Here is a 21,246-nt window from a genome sequence, read left to right as displayed (position 1 = left end):
TAGCTCTGCGAATAAGGACCCTGGTCTGTAGCTCTGCGAATAAGGACCCTGGTCTGTAGCTCTGCAAATAAGGACCCTGGTCTGTAGCTCTGCAAATAAGGACCCTGGTCTGTAGCTCTGTGTTACGGATACAGGTATCCTGTGTCTGTGTGTATCCTGTGTGTGTTTCTTTTCTCTCCTTCTCCCCTCACAGGTGAAAATCATCACTCCCCAATCAGTCAACAATCAACCCATCAATCAGAAGACACACCTCCTCCTGTTTCCTACCCTATCACAGTTCCTTCCCCATGGTTTAAAAACCCCATCATTTGTTTGTTCAGGAGCTCAATCTTTGTAATGCCATGTTGGTAGATAGCTGTTCTTTGTAGATTTCAGGAGAGCTCAATCTTTGTAATGCCATGTTGGTAGATAGCTGTTCTTTGTAGATTTCAGGAGAGCTCAATCTTGGTAATGCCATGTTGGTAGATAGCTGTTCTTTATAGATTTCAGGAGAGCTCAATCTTTGTAATGACATGTTGGTAGATCTCTGCTCTTGATAGATTTCAGTAGCACAATCTCTTTGTAAATACCATGTATGTAGATCTCGCTCTTTGTGTAATAACTAACCTCTTCTTTTGTTTGAGCACCTCCAAATCACTTTGTCATCTCCTGTGAGTATTGTTTTTGTTTATGGTGTTTGCTGGTGGGAAAAAGGGGAAACCAAGACAAGTCGCCCATGGGCATACACTACCCGTAGGTAAACTTTGTTAAAACACACTAGTTAGAACTGGGCGGACCACCCACTGTATTTTTGGTTAGTTAGGTAGCTGTTGTTGAAATAGGCTAGTCTAGCTTAGGGGTGTTTTGAATACTTATTGTTTCTTTCCTTGGGTCCAGCTCAGCCCCTTTTCCTGCTCCCCCCCCCATTACCGTGTGTTTATAATAAACCCTGAGTTTGACGGTATTATTTCGGTTGTCGTGGTTATTTCGTTCACTTTTACTTTGTCACTATTATAATTTACATGAGTTATGTTACGGGTCTCACTACCATCCCCCCTAGACTGTCGGGCCAAAAGAGATTCGTAACACTCTGCAAATAAGGACCCTGGTCTGTAGCTCTGCAAATAAGGACCCTGGTCTGTAGCTCTGCAAATAAGGACCCTGGTCTGTAGCTCTGCGAGTAAGGACCCTGGTCTGTAGCTCTGCGAGTAAGGACCCTGGTCTGTAGCTCTGCGAGTAAGGACCCTGGTCTGTAGCTCTGCGAGTAAGGACCCTGGTCTGTAGCTCTGCGAGTAAGGACCCTGGTCTGTAGCTCTGCGAGTAAGGACCCTGGTCTGTAGCTCTGCGAGTAAGGACCCTGGTCTGTAGCTCTGCGAGTAAGGACCCTGGTCTGTAGCTCTGCGAGTAAGGACCCTGGTCTGTAGCTCTGCGAGTAAGGACCCTGGTCTGTAGCTCTGCGAGTAAGGACCCTGGTCTGTAGCTCTGCGAGTAAGGACCCTGGTCTGTAGCTCTGCGAGTAAGGACCCTGGTCTGTAGCTCTGCGAGTAAGGACCCTGGTCTGTAGCTCTGCGAGTAAGGACCCTGGTCTGTAGCTCTGCGAGTAAGGACCCTGGTCTGTAGCTCTGCGAGTAAGGACCCTGGTCTGTAGCTCTGCGAGTAAGGACCCTGGTCTGTAGCTCTGCGAGTAAGGACCCTGGTCTGTAGCTCTGCGAGTAAGGACCCTGGTCTGTAGCTCTGCGAGTAAGGACCCTGGTCTGTAGCTCTGCGAGTAAGGACCCTGGTCTGTAGCTCTGCGAGTAAGGACCCTGGTCTGTAGCTCTGCGAATAAGGACCCTGGTCTGTAGCTCTGCGAGTAAGGACCCTGGTCTGTAGCTCAAGGACCCTGGTCTGTAGCTCTGTGATTAAGGACCCTGGTCTGTAGCTCTGTGAATAAGGACCCTGGTCTGTAGCTCTGTGAATAAGGACCCTGGTCTGTAGCTCTGTGAATAAGGACCCTGGTCTGTAGCTCTGTGAATAAGGACCCTGGTCTGTAGCTCTGTGAATAAGGACCCTGGTCTGCAGATCTGTGAATAAGGACCCTGGTCTGTAGCTCTGTGAATAAGGACCCTGGTCTGTAGCTTTGCTAGTTCTGTCAAGTCTGAATGAGGCTGCTCCTCCATGGTAACAGTAGACCAACGAGGCTGCTCCTCCATGGTAACAGTCGGCCAATGAGGCTGCTCTTCGATGGTAACAGAAGACCAATGAGGCTGCTCCTCCATGGGAACAGTAGACCAACGAGGCTGCTCCTCCATGGTAACAGTAGACCAACGAGGCTGCTCCTCCATGGTAACAGTAGACCAACGAGGCTGCTCCTCCATGGTAACAGTACACCAATGAGGCTGCTCTTCCATGGTAACAGTAGGCCAATGACGCTGCTTCTCCATGGTAACAGTAGACCAATGAGGCTGCTCCTCCATGGTAACAGTCGGCCAATGAGGCTGCTCTTCCATGGTAACAGAAGACCAATGAGGCTGCTCCTCCATGGGAACAGTAGACCAACGAGGCTGCTCCTCCATGGTAACAGTAGACCAACGAGGCTGCTCCTCCATGGTAACAGTACACCAATGAGGCTGCTCTTCCATGGTAACAGTAGGCCAATGACGCTGCTTCTCCATGGTAACAGTAGACCAATGAGGCTGCTCCTCCATGGTAACAGTAGACCAATGAGGCTGCTCTTCCATGGTAACAGTAGACCAATGAGACTGCTCCTCCATGGTAACAGTAAGCCAATGAGGCTGCTCCTCCATGGTAGCCATTGGTCTACTGGTAGCCTGCTCCTCCTCCAACAGTAGCCATTCTCTGCTGTAGGGCTGATCAATGGCAGACATTTAGAACCCCACAGGACTGGATCTTTTAGAACCCCACAAGACTGGATCTTTCAGAACCCTACAGGACTGGATCTTTCAGAACCCTACAGGACTGGATCTTTCAGAACCCTACAGGACTGGATCTTTCAGAACCCCACAAGACTGGATCTTTCAGAACCCTACAGGACTGGATCTTTAGGAACCCTACAAGACTGGAATGTTAGACTGAGGGAACTGGGCTGAGGCCAGGGGGTACAGAGAGTGGAGGGCGGGGCAGTTTATCTCCTGTGTGTGTGTGTGAGAGAGAGAGAGAGAGCAAAGCTTTAGGGGGTAAATGAGGGTTCAGAGGGAGGTGGACCATGGCGAGGGAGGGGGCCTGTTTAAGGGTGCCACGCTGGGAGACAGACGGGTGTTACAATACAATCTACAGAGAGAGGGGGCTAACTGATAAACGCTAACAGAAAATAGGTACATGAGCAAACGTCATTTCTCATCATTATCCGTGCGACCATGACAGGCACCGGAGAGGAGAGGCAATATCATCAGACGGCTTCTGCTCCCTGATTGGGTTATTTGTCCGCTCTTATGCAAATGAGACGGGACAGAGGCTGCTGGGAGCAGTCGAGTGGGACGCTCCTTCACAGCAGGACAGGTAGGTGTACAGGACAAGCAGCCCGTTATAGGTCCTTCACGGCAGGACAGGTAGGTGTACAGGACAGGTACAACACCTTCAAAGTATTCACACCCCTCGACTTTTTCCACAATTCAAAATGTATTAAAATAATAATTATCACTGGCCTCCAGACATTACCCACAATTGACCCAGTGCCGTCCGGGTTTGGGAAGGGTTTGGGGCGTCAATGTAAAATAACAATTTGTTCTTAATTAATTTGCCTATTTAAATAAAAAAGGTTAAATAAAATATGAAGCACAGTTTCTTTGATAAATGTAATAAAAAAATGAAAACTGAAATGTCAAGTATTCAACTCCTTTGTTACAGAAAGGAACCTAAATAAGTTCAGGAGTAAAAATGTGCTCAACAAGTCACATAATACGTTTAATGGACTCAGTCTGTGTTCAATAAAAGTGTTTAACATGGTTTTTGAATGACTACCTCATCTCTTAATGACTACCTCATCTCTTAATGACTACCTCATCTCTTAATGACTACCTCATCTCTTAATGACTACCTCATCTCTTAATGACTACCTCATCTCTTAATGACTACCTCATCTCCGTACAACACACATACAGATAACTGTAAGGTCCCTCAGTCGAGCAGTGAATTTCAAACACGGATTCAACCACAAAGACCAGGGAGTTTTTCCAATACCTCACAAAGAAGGTCCCCTATTGGTAGATGGGTACAAATATAAAAAGCAGACATTGAATATCCCTTTGAGCTTGGTGAAGTTATTCATTACACTTTGGATGGTGTATCAATACACCCAGTCACTACAGAGATACAGGGGTCCTTCCTAACTCACGTTGATACAGGCGTCCTTCCTAACTCGGTTGATACAGGGGTCCTTCCTAACTCGGTTGATACAGGGGTCCTTCCTAACTCGGTTGATACAGGGGCCCTTCCGAACTCGGTTGATACAGGGGTCCTTCCTAACTCGGTTGATACAGGGGTCCTTCCTAACTCGGTTGATACAGGGGTCCTTCCTAACTCGGTTGATACAGGGGTCCTTCCTAACTCGGTTGATACAGGGGTCCTTCCTAACTCGGTTGATACAGGGGTCCTTCCTAACTCGGTTGATACAGGGGTCCTTCCTAACTCGGTTGATACAGGGGTCCTTCCTAACTCGGTTGATACAGGGGTCCTTCCTAACTCGGTTGATACAGGGGTCCTTCCTAACTCGGTTGATACAGGGGTCCTTCCTAACTCGGTTGATACAGGGGTCCTTCCTAACTCGGTTGATACAGGGGTCCTTCCTAACTCGGTTGATACAGGGGTCCTTCCTAACTCGGTTGATACAGGGGTCCTTCCTAACTCGGTTGATACAGGGGTCCTTCCTAACTCGGTTGATACAGGGGTCCTTCCTAACTCGGTTGATACAGGGGTCCTTCCTAACTCGGTTGATACAGGGGTCCTTCCTAACTCGGTTGATACAGGGGTCCTTCCTAACTCGGTTGATACAGGGGTCCTTCCTAACTCGGTTGATACAGGGGTCCTTCCTAACTCGGTTGATACAGGGGTCCTTCCTAACTCGGTTGATACAGGGGTCCTTCCTAACTCGGTTGATACAGGGGTCCTTCCTAACTCGGTTGATACAGGGGTCCTTCCTAACTCGGTTGATACAGGGGTCCTTCCTAACTCGGTTGATACAGGGGTCCTTCCTAACTCGGTTGATACAGGGGTCCTTCCTAACTCGGTTGATACAGGGGTCCTTCCTAACTCGGTTGATACAGGGGTCCTTCCTAACTCGGTTGATACAGGGGTCCTTCCTAACTCGGTTGATACAGGGGTCCTTCCTAACTCGGTTGATACAGGGGTCCTTCCTAACTCGGTTGATACAGGGGTCCTTCCTAACTCGGTTGATACAGGGGTCCTTCCTAACTCGGTTGATACAGGGGTCCTTCCTAACTCGGTTGATACAGGGGTCCTTCCTAACTCGGTTGATACAGGGGTCCTTCCTAACTCAGTTGATACAGGGGTCCTTCCTAACTCAGTTGATACAGGGGTCCTTCCTAACTCAGTTGATACAGGGGTCCTTCCTAACTCAGTTGCCGGAGAGGAAGAAAACAACTCAGTGATTTCACCAAGAGGTCAATGGTGACTTTACAACAGGTAGAGGTCAATGGTGACTTTACAACAGGTAGAGGTCAATGGTGACTTTACAACAGGTAGAAGTCCCTGGTGACTTTACAACAGGTAGAGGTCAATGGTGACTTTACAACAGGTACAGAGGTTAATGGCTGTGATCGGAGAAACCTGAGGATGGATCAACAACATTGTAGTTACTCCACAATACTAACCTAAATGACAGAGTGAAAAGAAGGAAGCCTGTACAGAATAACAAATATTCCAACACATGCTTCCTGTTTGCAACGAGGCACTAAAGTAATACTGCAAAAAAATGTGGCAAAGAAATGAACTTTTTGTCCTGAATACAAAGTGTTACGTTTGGGGAAATCCAATACAACACATTACTGAGTACCACTCTCCATATGTTCAATCATAGTGGTGGCTGCATCATGTTATGGGTATGCTTGTCATCGTTAAGGACTGGGGAGTTTTTCCAGGATAAAAAAAATAAACAGACTGGAGCTAAACACAGGAAGAATCCTAGAGGAAAAACCTGGTTCAGTCTGCTTTCCACCAGACACTGGGAGATGAGTTCACCTTTCATCAGGACAACAAACCTAAAACACAAGGCCAAAATCTACACTGGAGTTACTTACCAAGAAGACAGTGAATGTTCCTGAGTGGCCGAGTTACTGCTGACCTAAATCTACTTCACAATCTATGTCGAGACCTGAAAATAGTTGAGTAGCAATGATCAACAACCAATGAGACAGAGCTTGAAGAAGATTATAAATAATAATAATAATAAATATGTTAATATGTTAATATGTTAAATAAATAATAAAATGTTCCACAATCTCTTAGAATCTTACCCAGAATGCCTCACCGCTGGAATCACCGCCAAAAGGTGCTTCTACAAAGTATTGACTCTGGGGGCTGTGAGAACTTATGTAAATGAGATATTACTGTTTTCTGTAATACAACCAATACAATGGCATCTAAAAACATGTTTTCACTTTGTCATTATGGGGTGTTGAGTGTAGATGGGTCAGGACAGGTAGGTGTGTAGATGGGTCAGGACAGGTAGGTGTGTAGATGGGTCAGGACAGGTAGGTGTGTAGATGGGTCAGGACAGGTAGGTGTGTAGATGGGTCAGGACAGGTAGGTGTGTAGATGGGTCAGGACAGGTAGGTGTGTAGATGGGCCAGGACAGGTAGGTGTGTAGATGGGCCAGGACAGGTAGGTGTGTAGATGGGTCAGGACAGGTAGGTGTGTAGATGGGCCAGGACAGGTAGGTGTATAGATGGGCCAGGACAGGTAGGTGTAGATGGGCCAGGACAGGTAGGTGTGTAGATGGGTCAGGACAGGTAGGTGTGTAGATGGGTCAGGACAGGTAGGTGTGTAGATGGGCCAGGACAGGTAGGTGTGTAGATGGGCCAGGACAGGTAGGTGTGTAGATGGGTCAGGACAGGTAGGTGTATAGATGGGTCAGGACAGGTAGGTGTATAGATGGGTCAGGACAGGTAGATGGACCAGGACAGGTAGGTGTGTAGATGGGTCAGGACAGGTAGATGGGCCAGGACAGGTAGGTGTGTAGATGGGTCAGGACAGGTAAGTGTGTAGATGGGTCAGGACAGGTAGATGGGCCAGGACAGGTAGGTGTGTAGATGGGTCAGGACAGGTAGGTGTGTAGATGGGTCAGGACAGGTAGGTGTATAGATGGGCCAGGACAGGTAGGTGTATAGATGGGCCAGGACAGGTAGGTGTATAGATGGGCCAGGACAGGTAGGTGTGTAGATGGGCCAGGACAGGTAGGTGTAGATGGGCCAGGACAGGTAGGTGTGTAGATGGGCCAGGACAGGTAGGTGTATAGATGGGCCAGGACAGGTAGTTGTGTAGATGGGTCAGGACAGGTAGGTGTGTAGATGGGTCAGGACAGGCAGGTGTGTAGATGGGTCAGGACAGGTAGGAGAACAGCCAGGACAGGTAGGTGTGTAGATGGGTCAGGACAGGTAGGTGTTCAGGCAGGAGAACAGCCTCAACAACCTTGACATATTAAAAGTGTTACAGGACCTCCATTGAAACGGTCTCATCATTACTCAGAGAAGTGACCCCGATATTCAGAAGTGACCCAGATATTCAGAAGTGACCCAGATATTCAGAAGTGACCCCGATATTCAGAAGTGACCCAGATATTCAGAAGTGACCATGTATTCATGTTTTATATACACACACACACAACTGACCACAAATGTATTACAAATCTTGTCATTACATTTCAAAAAGTTAAATCCTAAATGTTAAATCAGGAGAGGAAGTGTGCTGCCTGCCGATCACGTCCCGTTGTCCTCTCGTCCCAGATCTAAGAGACATCACGTCCCGTTGTCCTCTGGTCCCAGATCTAAGAGACAATACGTCCCGTTGTCCTCTGGTCCCAGATCTAAGAGACATCACATCCCTTTGTCCTCTGGTCCCAGATCTAAGAGACATCACATCCCGTTGTCCTCTGGTCCCAGATCTAAGAGACATCACGTCCTGTTGTCCTCTGGTCCCAGATCTAAGAGACATCACATCCTGTTGTCCTCTGGTCCCAGGTCTAAGAGACATCACGTCCTGTTGTCCCAGATCTAAGAGACATCACATCCCGTTGTCCTCTGGTCCCAGATCTAAGAGACAATACATCCCGTTGTCCTCTGGTCCCAGATCTAAGAGACATCACATCCCGTTGTCCTCTGGTCCCAGATCTAAGACAATACGTCCCGTTGTCCTCTGGTCCCAGATCTAAGAGACATCACGTCCCGTTGTCCTCTGGTCCCAGATCTAAGAGACATCACGTCATGTTGTCCTCTGGTCCCAGATCTAAGAGACATCACGTCATGTTGTCCTCTTGTCCTCTGGTCCAAGATCTAAGAGACATCACGTCCTATTGTCCCAGATCTAAGAGACATCACGTCCTATTGTCCCAGATCTAAGAGACATCACGTCCTATTGTCCCAGATCTAAGAGACATCACGTCCTGTTGTCCCCTGGTCCCAGATCTAAGAGACATCACGTCCCGTTGTCCCAGATCTAAGAGACATCACGTCCCGTTGTCCTCTGGTCCCAGATCTAAGAGACATCACATCCTGTCGTCCTCTGGTCCCAGGTCTAAGAGACATCACATCCTGTCGTCCTCTGGTCCCAGGTCTAAGAGACATCACGTCCCGTTGTCCTCTGGTCCCAGATCTAAGAGACATCACATCCCGTTGTCCTCGTCCTGTTGTCCCAGATCTAAGAGACATCACGTCCTGTTGTCCCAGATCTAAGAGACATCACATCTCGTTGTCCTCGTCCTGTTGTCCCAGATCTAAGAGACATCACGTCCTGTTGTCCCAGATCTAAGAGACATCACATCCCGTTGTCCTCGTCCTGTTGTCCCAGATCTAAGAGACATCACGTCCTGTTGTCCCAGATCTAAGAGACATCACGTCCTGTTGTCCCAGATCTAAGAGACATCACATCCCGTTGTCCTCGTCCTGTTGTCCCAGATCTAAGAGACATCACGTCCTGTTGTCCCAGATCTAAGAGACATCACGTCCTGTTGTCCCAGATCTAAGAGACATCACATCCTGTTGTCCTCTGGTCCCAGGTCTAAGAGACATCACGTCCTGTTGTCCCAGATCTAAGAGACATCACGTCCTGTTGTCCCAGATCTAAGAGACATCACGTCCTGTTGTCCCAGATCTAAGAGACATCACATCCTGTTGTCCTCTGGTCCCAGGTCTAAGAGACATCACGTCCTGTTGTCCCAGATCTAAGAGACATCACATCCTGTTGTCCCAGATCTAAGAGACATCACGTCCTGTTGTCCCAGATCTAAGAGACATCACGTCCTGTTGTCCCAGATCTAAGAGACATCACATCCCGTTGTCCTCGTCCTGTTGTCCCAGATCTAAGAGACATCACGTCCTGTTGTCCCAGATCTAAGAGACATCACGTCCTGTTGTCCCAGATCTAAGAGACATCACATCCTGTTGTCCTCTGGTCCCAGGTCTAAGAGACATCACGTCCTGTTGTCCCAGATCTAAGAGACATCACGTCCTGTTGTCCCAGATCTAAGAGACATCACGTCCTGTTGTCCCAGATCTAAGAGACATCACATCCTGTTGTCCTCTGGTCCCAGGTCTAAGAGACATCACGTCCTGTTGTCCCAGATCTAAGAGACATCACATCCTGTTGTCCCAGATCTAAGAGACATCACGTCCTGTTGTCCCAGATCTAAGAGACATCACATCCTGTTGTCCTCTGGTCCCAGGTCTAAGAGACATCACGTCCTGTTGTCCCAGATCTAAGAGACATCACATCCTGTTGTCCCAGATCTAAGAGACATCACATCCTGTTGTCCTCTGGTCCCAGGTCTAAGAGACATCACGTCCTGTTGTCCCAGATCCAGGAGACATCACGTCCTGTTGTCCTTTGGTCCCAGATCTAAGAGACATCACATCCTGTTGTCCCAGATCTAAGAGACAGAATGTGAAAACAGAAAAAGGCTAATTACCTCCAAAGCGAACCATGACTATCAAACTACTAAGACGTATATAACATCAGGATTGAGTAGTGAGGACAGGGAATAACTACTGAGACGTATATAACATCAGGACTGAGTAGTGAGGACAGGGAATAACTACTGAGACGTATATAACATCAGGACTGAGTAGTGAGGACAGGGAATAACTACTGAGACGTATATAACATCAGGACTGAGTAGTGAGGACAGGGAATAACTACTGAGACGTATATAACATCAGGACTGAGTAGTGAGGACAGGGAATAACTACTGAGACGTATATAACATCAGGACTGAGTAGTGAGGACAGGGAATAACTACTGAGACGTAGATAACATCAGGACTGAGTAGTGAGGACAGGGAATAACTACTGAGACGTATATAACATCAGGACTGAGTAGTGAGGAAAGGGAATAACTACTGAGACGTATATAACATCAGGACTGAGTAGTGAGGACAGGGAATAACTACTGAGACGTATATAACATCAGGACTGAGTAGTGAGGACAGGGAATAACTACTGAGACGTATATAACATCAGGACTGAGTAGTGAGGACAGGGAATAACTACTGAGACGTATATAACATCAGGACTGAGTAGTGAGGACAGGGAATAACTACTGAGACGTATATAACATCAGGACTGAGTAGTGAGGACAGGGAATAACTACTGAGACGTATATAACATCAGGATTGAGTAGTGAGGACAGGGAGTAGTGAGGACAGGGAATAGTGCATCCCAAATGGCACCCTATTCCCTAATATTGTGCACTATTTTTTGACCAGAGCCCAAGTCAAATCAAATATATTTATAAAGCCCTTCTTACATCAGCTGAAGTCTCAAAGTGCTGTACAGAAACCCAGCCTAAAACCCCAAACAGCAAGCAATGCAGGTGTTTAAGCACGGTGGCTAGGAAAAACTCCCTAGTAGTGCACTATATAGGGAGTAGGGTGCCACTTGGGATGCAACCCTACAAAAGCAGATGGAGACGTAGTAACCTTGGGTCAGCAAGAGATTACAACACAGCAAGAGATAAACACACAGTTTACCATTACCACACCAAGAGATAACCACACAGTTTACCATTACCACACCAAGATATAACCACACAGTTTACCATTACCACACCAAGATATAACCACACAGTTTACCATTACCACACAGCTTACCATTACCACACCAAGAGAACCACACAGCTCACCATTATGGAGATACCACACCAAGAGAAACCACACAGCTCACCGTTACAGAGATACCACACCAAGAGATAACCACACAGCTCACCATTATGGAGATACCACACCAAGAGATAACAACACAGTTTACTGTTACGGAGATACCACACAGCTCACCATTATGGAGATACCACAAAGCTCATCGTTACGGAGATACCACACCAAGAGATAACCACACAGTTTACTGTTGCGGAGATACCACACCAAGAGATAACCACACAGCTCACCATTATGGAGATTACAACACAGCAAGAGAGAACCACAGTTTACTGTTACGGAGATACCACACCAAGAGATAACCACACAGCTCACCATTATGGAGATACCACACCAAGAGAGAACCACAGTTTACTGTTAAGGAGATACCACACCAAGAGATAACCACACAGCTCACCATTATGGAGATACCACACCAAGAGATAACCACACAGTTTACTGTTACGGAGATACCACACAGCTCACCATTATGGACATACCACACAGCTCACCATTATGGAGATACCACACAGTTTACCGTTATGGAGATGCCACACCAAGAGATAACCACAAAGCTCACCGTTACGGAGACACCACACCAAGAGATAACCACACAACTCACCATTATGGAGATACCACACCCAGAGATAATCACACAGCTTACCGTTACGGAGATACCACACAGCTCACCATTATGGAGATACCACACCAAGAGATAACCACACAGTTTACTGTTATGGAGATACCACACAGCTCACCATTATGGAGATACCACACCAAGAGATAACCACACAGTTTACTGTTATGGAGATACCACACAGCTCACCATTATGGAGATACCACACCAAGAAATAACCACACAGCTTACCGTTACGGAGATACCACACAGCTCACCATTATGGAGATACCACACCAAGAGATAACCACACAGCTCACCATTATGGAGATACCACACAGCTCACCATTATGGACATACCACACAGCTCACCATTATGGAGATACCACACAGTTTACCGTTATGGAGATGCCACACCAAGAGATAACCACAAAGCTCACCGTTACGGAGATACCACACCAAGAGAAACAGAACTTACCATTACGGAGATACCACACAGCTCACCATTATGGAGATACCACACCAAGAGAAACAGAACTTACCATTACGGAGATACCACACCAAGAGAAACAGAACTTACCATTACGGAGATACCACACAGCTCACCATTATGGAGATACCACACCAAGAGAAACAGAACTTACCATTACGGAGATACCACACCAAGAGATAAACGGAACTTACCGTTACGGAGATACCACACCAAGAGATAAACAGAACTTACCATTACGGAGATACCACACCAAGAGATAAACAGAACTTACCGTTACGGAGATACCACACCAAGAGAACCAGAACTTACCGTTACGGAGATACCACACCAAGAGAACCAGAACTTACCGTTACGGAGATACCACACAGCTTACCGTTACGGAGATACCACACCAAGAGAAACAGAACTTACCGTTACGGAGATACCACACAGCTCACCGTTATGGAGATACCACACCAAGAGAAACAGAACTTACCGTTACGGAGATACCACACAGCTCACCGTTACGGAGATACCACACCAAGAGAAACAGAACTTACCGTTACGGAGATACCACACAGCTCACCGTTATGGAGATACCACACCAAGAGAAACAGAACTTACCGTTACGGAGATACCACACAGCTCACCGTTACGGAGATACCACACCAAGAGAAACAGAACTTACCGTTACGGAGATACCACACCAAGAGAAACAGAACTTACCGTTACGGAGATACCACACCAAGAGAAACATAACTTACCGTTACGGAGATACCACACCGTCTTTCTGACGCCGAGCCTCACCAAGTGTGGACATGGAAAATAGTTTTTGCCTTAAGACATTGTGTTTTAATGGTAAATGGAAAAACCACATGGAAATATGCTCTTTTTGTGAAACATTTTTTTAAATTTATTTTTTAAATGGTCTTTATTTTATCAGCTGGTTTTGTGGGATGTTTTTTATCAGCTGGTTTTGTTTCATCACAGCTGCAGGGTTTTTTTTCCCCAGCTGATTTATTTTTATTTTTTATTTTTGACCATTTGAAAGTCTTTATTTTATTTTTTTATGACATTTCAAAAATAAATCCAAGAAAGAATCCCGAAGCAAAGCTGTCATACAAATCATTAAAATCCACACAGAAAATATTTACACAAGAAACAAATCTAATATCACACAGTCAAAAACTCTCCCGTCGTTCTGCGACTCTCACTGTCAATAAACATCAGGCGTTTCAACACAACGGCTCTTTATGGCATCATTTGATCTGATCAGTCAACGACAATTGTTTTTTCCCCCTAAAAGTAATCTAGTATCATTTTTCATTTCAATCCAATAAGCAAAAAATTATAAAAAAAAACTGTACCAATCTTCATGTTAAACTACTTTTACAAATTAAAAGCAGGAAGAAAAATAACCACTATATTTACATGAAACTCCCACGTGACTTTGTCTAGTAATCTTCTGAATCGCCACAACAGAATGAATTAACTGTTTAGGTTCTGACCTATTGTGAAATGCGTCTAGTAAAACAGCCAATCAGAAACTGCAAAGCAAAAAAAAAAAAAAAAAATTGCGTTAGCATTTCGTCCAATCAGGGGCCGTCTTCATCTGCGCCAGGGGCGGGGTTCGTTGTCGTCGTCCTCCTCGTCGTCGTCCTGGAGCAACGCATCATCAATCAGCGACTCTTCCTGGAACTACAAAAAAAAGAGACAAGACAAGAAGACACTTTTATAAAGAAAGAAAAACAAGAGAGTAGATCATCTCTGGCCATCCTAAACTCTTTGATCTGGCCACATGTTACGCCCACAGGACATTAGTATCTTCACATTGGAGTCATTTAGCAGACACTCTTATCCAGAGCGACTAACAGGAGAAATTAGGGTTAAATGCCTTGCTCTTAAGGGCACAGAGATTTTTCACCTAGTCGGCTGGCTGATTCGAACCAGCAACCGTTCGGGTTTACTGATCAAACGCTCTCAACCGTTATGCTACCCTTGTTGCCCTCTTCTCCTCAATGAGTCTGAAACGGAGTAGCTCCTCAAGCCTTCCCTGGAAAGCCAACACGTTGGGGACTGTGATTGGTCCAGAAACGAATGGGTTGGCACAGAGCCAGAACAACACGTTGGGGACTGTCTGATTGGTCCAGAAACTAATGAGTTGGGACAGAGCCAGAACAACACGTTGGGACTGTCTGATTGGTCCAGAAACTAATGGGTTGGGACAGAGCCAGAACAACACGTTGGGGACTGTCTGATTGGTCCAGAAACTAATGGGTTGGGACAGAGCCAGAACAACACGTTGGGGACTGTCTGATTGGTCCAGAAACTAATGGGTTGGGACAGAGCCAGAACAACACGTTGGGGACTGTCTGATTGGTCCAGAAACTAATGGGTTGGGACAGAGCCAGAACAACACGTTGGGGACTGTCTGATTGGTCCAGAAACTAATGGGTTGGGACAGAGCCAGAACAACACGTTGGGGACCGTCTGATTGGTCCAGAAACTAATGGGTTGGGACAGAGCCAGAACAACACGTTGGGGACTGTCTGATTGGTCCAGAAACTAATGGGTTGGGACAGAGCCAGAACAACACGTTGGGGACTGTCTGATTGGTCCAGAAACGAATAGGTTGGGACAGAGCCAGAACAACACGTTGGGGACTGTCTGATTGGTCCACAAACTAATGGGTTGGGACAGAGCCAGAACAACACGTTGGGGAGTGTCTGATTGGTCCAGAAACTAATGGGTTGGGACAGAGCCAGAACAACACGTTGGGGACTGTCTGATTGGTCCAGAAACTAATGGGTTGGCACAGAGCCAGAACAAAACTTTGGGGACTGTCTGATTGGTCCAGAAACTAATGGGTTGGGACAGAGCCAGAACAACACGTTGGGGACTGTCTGATTGGTCCAGAAACTAATGGGTTGGGACAGAGCCAGAACAACACGTTGGGGACTGTCTGATTGGTCCAGAAACTAATGGGTTGGGACAGAGCCAGAACAACACGTTGGGGACCGTCTGATTGGTCCAGAAACTAATGGGTTGGGACAGAGCCAGAACAACACGTTGGGGACTGTCTGATTGGTCCAGAAACTAATGGGTTGGCACAGAGCCAGAACAACACGTTGGGGACTGTCTGATTGGTCCAGAAACTAATGGGTTGGGACAGAGCCAGAACAACACGTTGGGGACTGTCTGATTGGTCCAGAAACTAATGGGTTGGGACAGAGCCAGAACAACACGTTGGGGACCGTCTGATTGGTCCAGAAACTAATGGGTTGGGACAGAGCCAGAACAACACGTTGGGGACTGTCTGATTGGTCCAGAAACTAATGGGTTGGCACAGAGCCAGAACAACACGTTGGGGACTGTCTGATTGGTCCAGAAACTAATGGGTTGGGACAGAGCCAGAACAACACGTTGGGGACTGTCTGATTGGTCCAGAAACTAATGTGTTGGGACAGAGCCAGAACAACACGTTGGGGACTGTCTGATTGGTCCAGAAACTAATGGGTTGGGACAGAGCCAGAACAACACGTTGGGGACTGTCTGATTGGTCCAGAAACTAATGGGTTGGGACAGAGCCAGAACAACACGTTGGGGACTGTCTGATTGGTCCAGAAACGAATAGGTTGGGACAGAGCCAGAACAACACGTTGGGGACTGTCTGATTGGTCCACAAACTAATGGGTTGGGACAGAGCCAGAACAACACGTTGGGGAGTGTCTGATTGGTCCAGAAACTAATGGGTTGGGACAGAGCCAGAACAACACGTTGGGGACTGTCTGATTGGTCCAGAAACTAATGGGTTGGCACAGAGCCAGAACAACACGTTGGGGTAAAGCACATCTGGCTTTGATACTCTGATCTGTTTAGGAGACGGTTCATATCGACGGATGACTTCTCCTGTCCCTCGTCACCACAAAAGGACTTCAGCGACGGCAGTCTCAGACTGAAGAACGTAAACGAGCGACAGAGCAGAGGAAGATCCCGAGGCCTCGGGCTAATAAAGAGACAAAACCACCTTAGATGTTTTTCATTTTCGTTGGATTCGTGTGGCCTTGGAGAAAGAGGAAAGAGTGCCTCCTACTGGCCCTCCAACATTACTTCCAGCAGCATCTGGTCTCCCATCCAGGAACTAACCAGGACCAACCCTGCTTAGCTTCAGAAGCAAGCCAGCAGTGGTATGCAGGGTGGTATGCTGCTGGAGAAAGCCTTAGCTGTGAAGCGCTGTGCCCACACACACACACACACTCATCCTGAAAAACACTTCCCCCAACCATTAGCAACACATCGTAGTCCACAACTGGCGAAAAACAACATTCCACCTTCACCTCGTCATGATCCGTCTCCTGCTCATCAGGCTCCTGGGAGGTCAGGGAGACGGCAGGCTTGTGCCAGGACAGACGCAGGTCACTGCCGTTCAGACGGACACTGTGTAGCGCCGCCTACCGGAGGGCGGAGGACGGACAGAGGGAACACAGGGGGGGACAGGAAGAGAGGAAGACATATGAGAGAACGAGGTGGAGAGTGACTGAACAGCGTTGCAGCACTGGGTTCAAAACGTCCAGTTTGAGTCACGAGGTTGAAAGGCGTTTTACCTGTTCAGCCTCTGGTCTGCTCCTGTAGGTGATAACAGCCAGACAGGACGTCTCGTTTATCTGACAGTCCTCCAACTCTCCAAATTGCTTGAGAAAAAGGGGGGGAAAAAAAACAACAAGACTGGAATAAGATGAAAGATGGGAGTACGGTGAAAACACGCTGGTCTCTTCGTCCCCAGAGTCTGAACTCATTCATTCACCCAAGCAAACAGATGTCAGAGCACTGCCGGCGACCATTTTGTTTTCAACAATTCAACAGCTATTTTCTATTTTTCCCCCCAAAACATCACATAAAGCCCTCCAACAAACATTCCAAATGTAATTCATATAAACCAGGACAGGGTTCATTAAAACGAGTTTAAAACCAGACTAGGTTCATTAAAACCAGGACAGGGTTCATTAAAACTAGTTTCAAACCGGACAGGGTTCATTAAAACGAGTTTAAAACCAGACAGGGTTCATTTAAACCAGTTTAAAACCAGACAGGGTTCATTAAAACGAGTTTAAAACCAGACTGGGTTCATTTAAACAAGTTTAAAACCGGACTGGGTTCATTAAAACGAGTTTAAAACCAGACTGGGTTCATTAAAACCAGTTAAAACCAGACCGGGTTCATTAAAACCAGTTTACACCAGACAGGGTTCATTAAAACCAGACTGGGTTCATTAAAACTAGTTTAAACCAGACTAGGTTCATTAAAACCGGACTGGGTTCATTAAAACTAGTTTAAAACCAGACTAGGTTCATTAAAACCAGACTGGGTTCATTAAAACCAGACTGGGTTCATTAAAACTAGTTTAAAACCAGACTAGGTTCATTAAAACCAGTTTACACCAGACAGGGTTCATTAAAACCAGTTTACACCAGACTAGGTTCATTAAAACCGGACTGGGTTCATTAAAACTAGTTTAAAACCAGACTAGGTTCATTAAAACCGGACTGGGTTCATTTAAACTAGTTTAAAACCAGACTAGGTTCATTAAAACCGGACTGGGTTCATTAAAACTAGTTTAAACCAGACTGGGTTCATTAAAACGAGTTTCAAACCAGACAGGGTTCATTAAAACGAGTTTAAAACCGGACTGGGTTCATTAAAACCAGTTTAAAACCAGACAGGGTTCATTAAAACCAGTTTAAAACCAGGACTGGGTTCATTAAAACCAGTTTAAAACCAGACAGGGTTCATTAAAACCAGACTGGGTTCATTTAAACTAGTTTCAAACCAGACTAGGTTCATTAAAACCGGACTGGGTTCATTAAAACTGGTTTCAAACCAGGACAGGGTTCATTTAAACCAGTTTAAAACCAGACAGGGTTCATTAAAACGAGTTTAAAACCAGACTGGGTTCATTTAAACTAGTTTAAAACCGGACTGGGTTCATTAAAACGAGTTTAAAACCAGACTGGGTTCATTAAAACCAGTTTAAAACCAGACAGGGTTCATTAAAACTAGTTTAAAACCAGACTAGGTTCATTAAAACCGGACTGGGTTCATTAAAACTAGTTTAAAACCGGACTGGGTTCATTAAAACCAGTTTAAAACCAGACTGGGTTCATTAAAACCAGTTGAAGAAGCTCAACTCACAGCAAAGTGTGGCAGTAGATCCTGGAGGTCCGTCTCAGTAAAGCCAGAGATCTCCAGGGCTCTGGGTCTGTGGTCTACTGTAGAGTGGACAGGGAGACCCCTCCCCCGGCAACCCCTTCCCCTCCCCCTGCCTCTCAGGCCCCCACGGCCTCGAGCATGGGCCCCTCTGCCCCGCCCTGGAGCCAGGATCCCCCTCTTAGCTGCCTGGAGAGGAAGGCGGACAACGACAGGATGATCAACGTTACCTCAACACACACAATGCAATCTAGAAGAGACGATCTATAAAGATGAAACACAGCAGAAACACATCTGACAGTGTGACAGCACCCCCTGGTGGTTGAACAGAGAGACAACAGACAGTAAATATAAAGATGAAACACATCTGACAGCATGACAGCACCCCCTGGTGGTTGAACAGAGAGACAACAGACAGTATCTATAAAGATGAAACACATCTGACAGTGTGACAGCACCCCCTGGTGGTTGAACAGAGAGACAACAGACAGTATATATAAAGATGAAACACATCTGACAGTGTGACAGCACCCCCTGGTGGTTGAACAGAGAGACAACAGACAGTAAATATAAAGATGAAACACATCTGACAGTGTGACAGCACCCCCTGGTGGTTGAACAGAGAGACAACAGACAGTATCTATAAAGATGAAACACATCTGACAGCGTGACAGCACCCCCTGGTGGTTGAACAGAGAGACAACAGACAGTATCTATAAAGATGAAACACATCTGACAGTGTGACAGCACCCCCTGGTGGTTGAACAGAGAGACAACAGACAGTATCTATAAAGATGAAACACATCTGACAGTGTGACAGCACCCCCTGGTGGTTGAACAGAGAGACAACAGACAGTAAATATAAAGATGAAACACATCTGACAGCGTGACAGCACCCCCTGGTGGTTGAACAGAGAGACAACAGACAGTAAATATAAAGATGAAACACATCTGACAGCATGACAGCACCCCCTGGTGGTTGAACAGAGACAACAGACAGTAAATATAAAGATGAAACACATCTGACAACGTGACAGCACCCCCTGGTGGTTGAACAGAGAGACAACAGACAGTATCTATAAAGATGAAACACATCTGACAGCGTGACAGCACCCCCTGGTGGTTGAACAGAGAGACAACAGACAGTATCTATAAAGATGAAACACATCTGACAGCGTGACAGCACCCCCTGGTGGTTGAACAGAGAGACAACAGACAGTAAATATAAAGATGAAACACATCTGACAGCGTGACAGCACCCCCTGGTGGTTGAACAGAGAGACAACAGACAGTAAATATAAAGATGAAACACATCTGACAGCGTGACAGCACCCCCTGGTGGTTGAACAGAGAGACAACAGACAGTAAATATAAAGATGAAACACATCTGACAGCGTGACAGCACCCCCTGGTGGTTGAACAGAGAGACAAGACAGTAAATATAAAGATGAAACACATCTGACAGCGTGACAGCACCCCCTGGTGGTTGAACAGAGAGACAACAGACAGTATCTATAAAGATGAAACACATCTGACAGCATGACAGCACCCCCTGGTGGTTGAACAGAGAGACAACAGACAGTATCTATAAAGATGAAACACATCTGACAGTGTGACAGCACCCCCTGGTGGTTGAACAGAGAGACAATCAGAAATAAATTGATCAATCAGACAACTACAGTAGGGCTCAAATCTGACCTTCAGTTGAACCACAACCTCGAACTGTAGTTGTGTGTATCTGACCTCCAGTTGACCCCTACCTCTAACTGTAGTTGTGTATATCTGACCTCCAGTTGACCCCTACCTCTAACTGTAGTTGTGTCTGACCTCCAGTTGACCCCTACCTCTAACTGTAGTTGTGTATATCTGACCTCCAGTTGACCCCTACCTCTAACTGTAGTTGTGTGTATCTGACCTCCAGTTGACCCCTACCTCTAACTGTAGTTGTGTATATCTGACCTCCAGTTGACCCCTACCTCTAACTGTAGTTGTGTCTGACCTCCAGTTGACCCCTACCTCTAACTGTAGTTGTGTCTGACCTCCAGTTGACCCCTACCTCTAACTGTAGTTGTGTCTGACCTCCAGTTGACCCCTACCTCTAACTGTAGTTGTGTCTGACCTCCAGTTGACCCTTACCTCTAACTGTAGTTGTGTATATCTGATCTTCAGCTGAACGGTATCTTCTCCAGACTGGGTCTTCTTATACAGGTCCAGTTCTGTGTCCAGCAACTCCTTCTGAGCCTACAGACAGACAGGAGAGAGAGAGACAGGAGAGAGGAGACAGGGAGACAGACAGGAAGACAGGAGAAACAGGAGAGAGAGAGAGACAGGAGAGAGGAGACAGGAGACAGACAGGAGACAGACAGGAGAGAGGAGACAGGAGACAGACACAGGAGACAGACATACAGACAGACAGGAGAGAGGAGACAGGGGACAGACAGGAGACAGAGACAGGAGAGAGAGACAGGAAGACAGGAAGACAGGAGAGACAGAGACAGGAGAGAGGAGACAGACAGGAGACAGACAGACAGGAGAGAGGAGACAGGGAGACAGACAGGAGACAGAGAGACAGGAACGAGAGAGACAGACAGGAGACAGGGAGACAGGAGAGAGACAGGA

At 46.6% G+C, this 21,246-nt stretch overlaps 2 protein-coding genes across 3 annotated transcripts in view; one reads left to right on the top strand and one right to left on the bottom strand.

Moving 5' to 3' along the window:
* Positions 1 to 21,246, top strand: part of LOC139372439 (protocadherin-9) — an 801,390-nt gene that overhangs the window by 486,006 nt on the left and 294,138 nt on the right. The window lies entirely within an intron of this gene.
* The window catches only part of LOC139372984 (RNA binding motif protein 26), a 37,043-nt gene continuing 29,109 nt past the window's right edge, over positions 13,313 to 21,246 (bottom strand). For both annotated transcript variants that reach the window (XM_071112891.1, XM_071112892.1), the window contains 5 exons: positions 20,764 to 20,868; positions 18,613 to 18,816; positions 17,028 to 17,114; positions 16,761 to 16,874; positions 13,313 to 14,121 (listed from right to left, as the gene is read on the bottom strand). In XM_071112891.1, coding sequence (XP_070968992.1) covers positions 14,032 to 14,121; positions 16,761 to 16,874; positions 17,028 to 17,114; positions 18,613 to 18,816; positions 20,764 to 20,868 — 600 coding nt within the window. In that variant the 3' untranslated portion in view covers positions 13,313 to 14,031. The remainder of the gene's footprint in view (positions 14,122 to 16,760; positions 16,875 to 17,027; positions 17,115 to 18,612; positions 18,817 to 20,763; positions 20,869 to 21,246) is intronic.

This window comes from Oncorhynchus clarkii, chromosome 18 (assembly GCF_045791955.1).
Source record: "Oncorhynchus clarkii lewisi isolate Uvic-CL-2024 chromosome 18, UVic_Ocla_1.0, whole genome shotgun sequence".
NCBI lineage: Eukaryota > Metazoa > Chordata > Actinopteri > Salmoniformes > Salmonidae > Oncorhynchus > Oncorhynchus clarkii.
The sequence above is the reverse complement of the archived record's forward strand: the minus strand, read 5'-3'. Positions and strand labels throughout refer to the sequence as shown.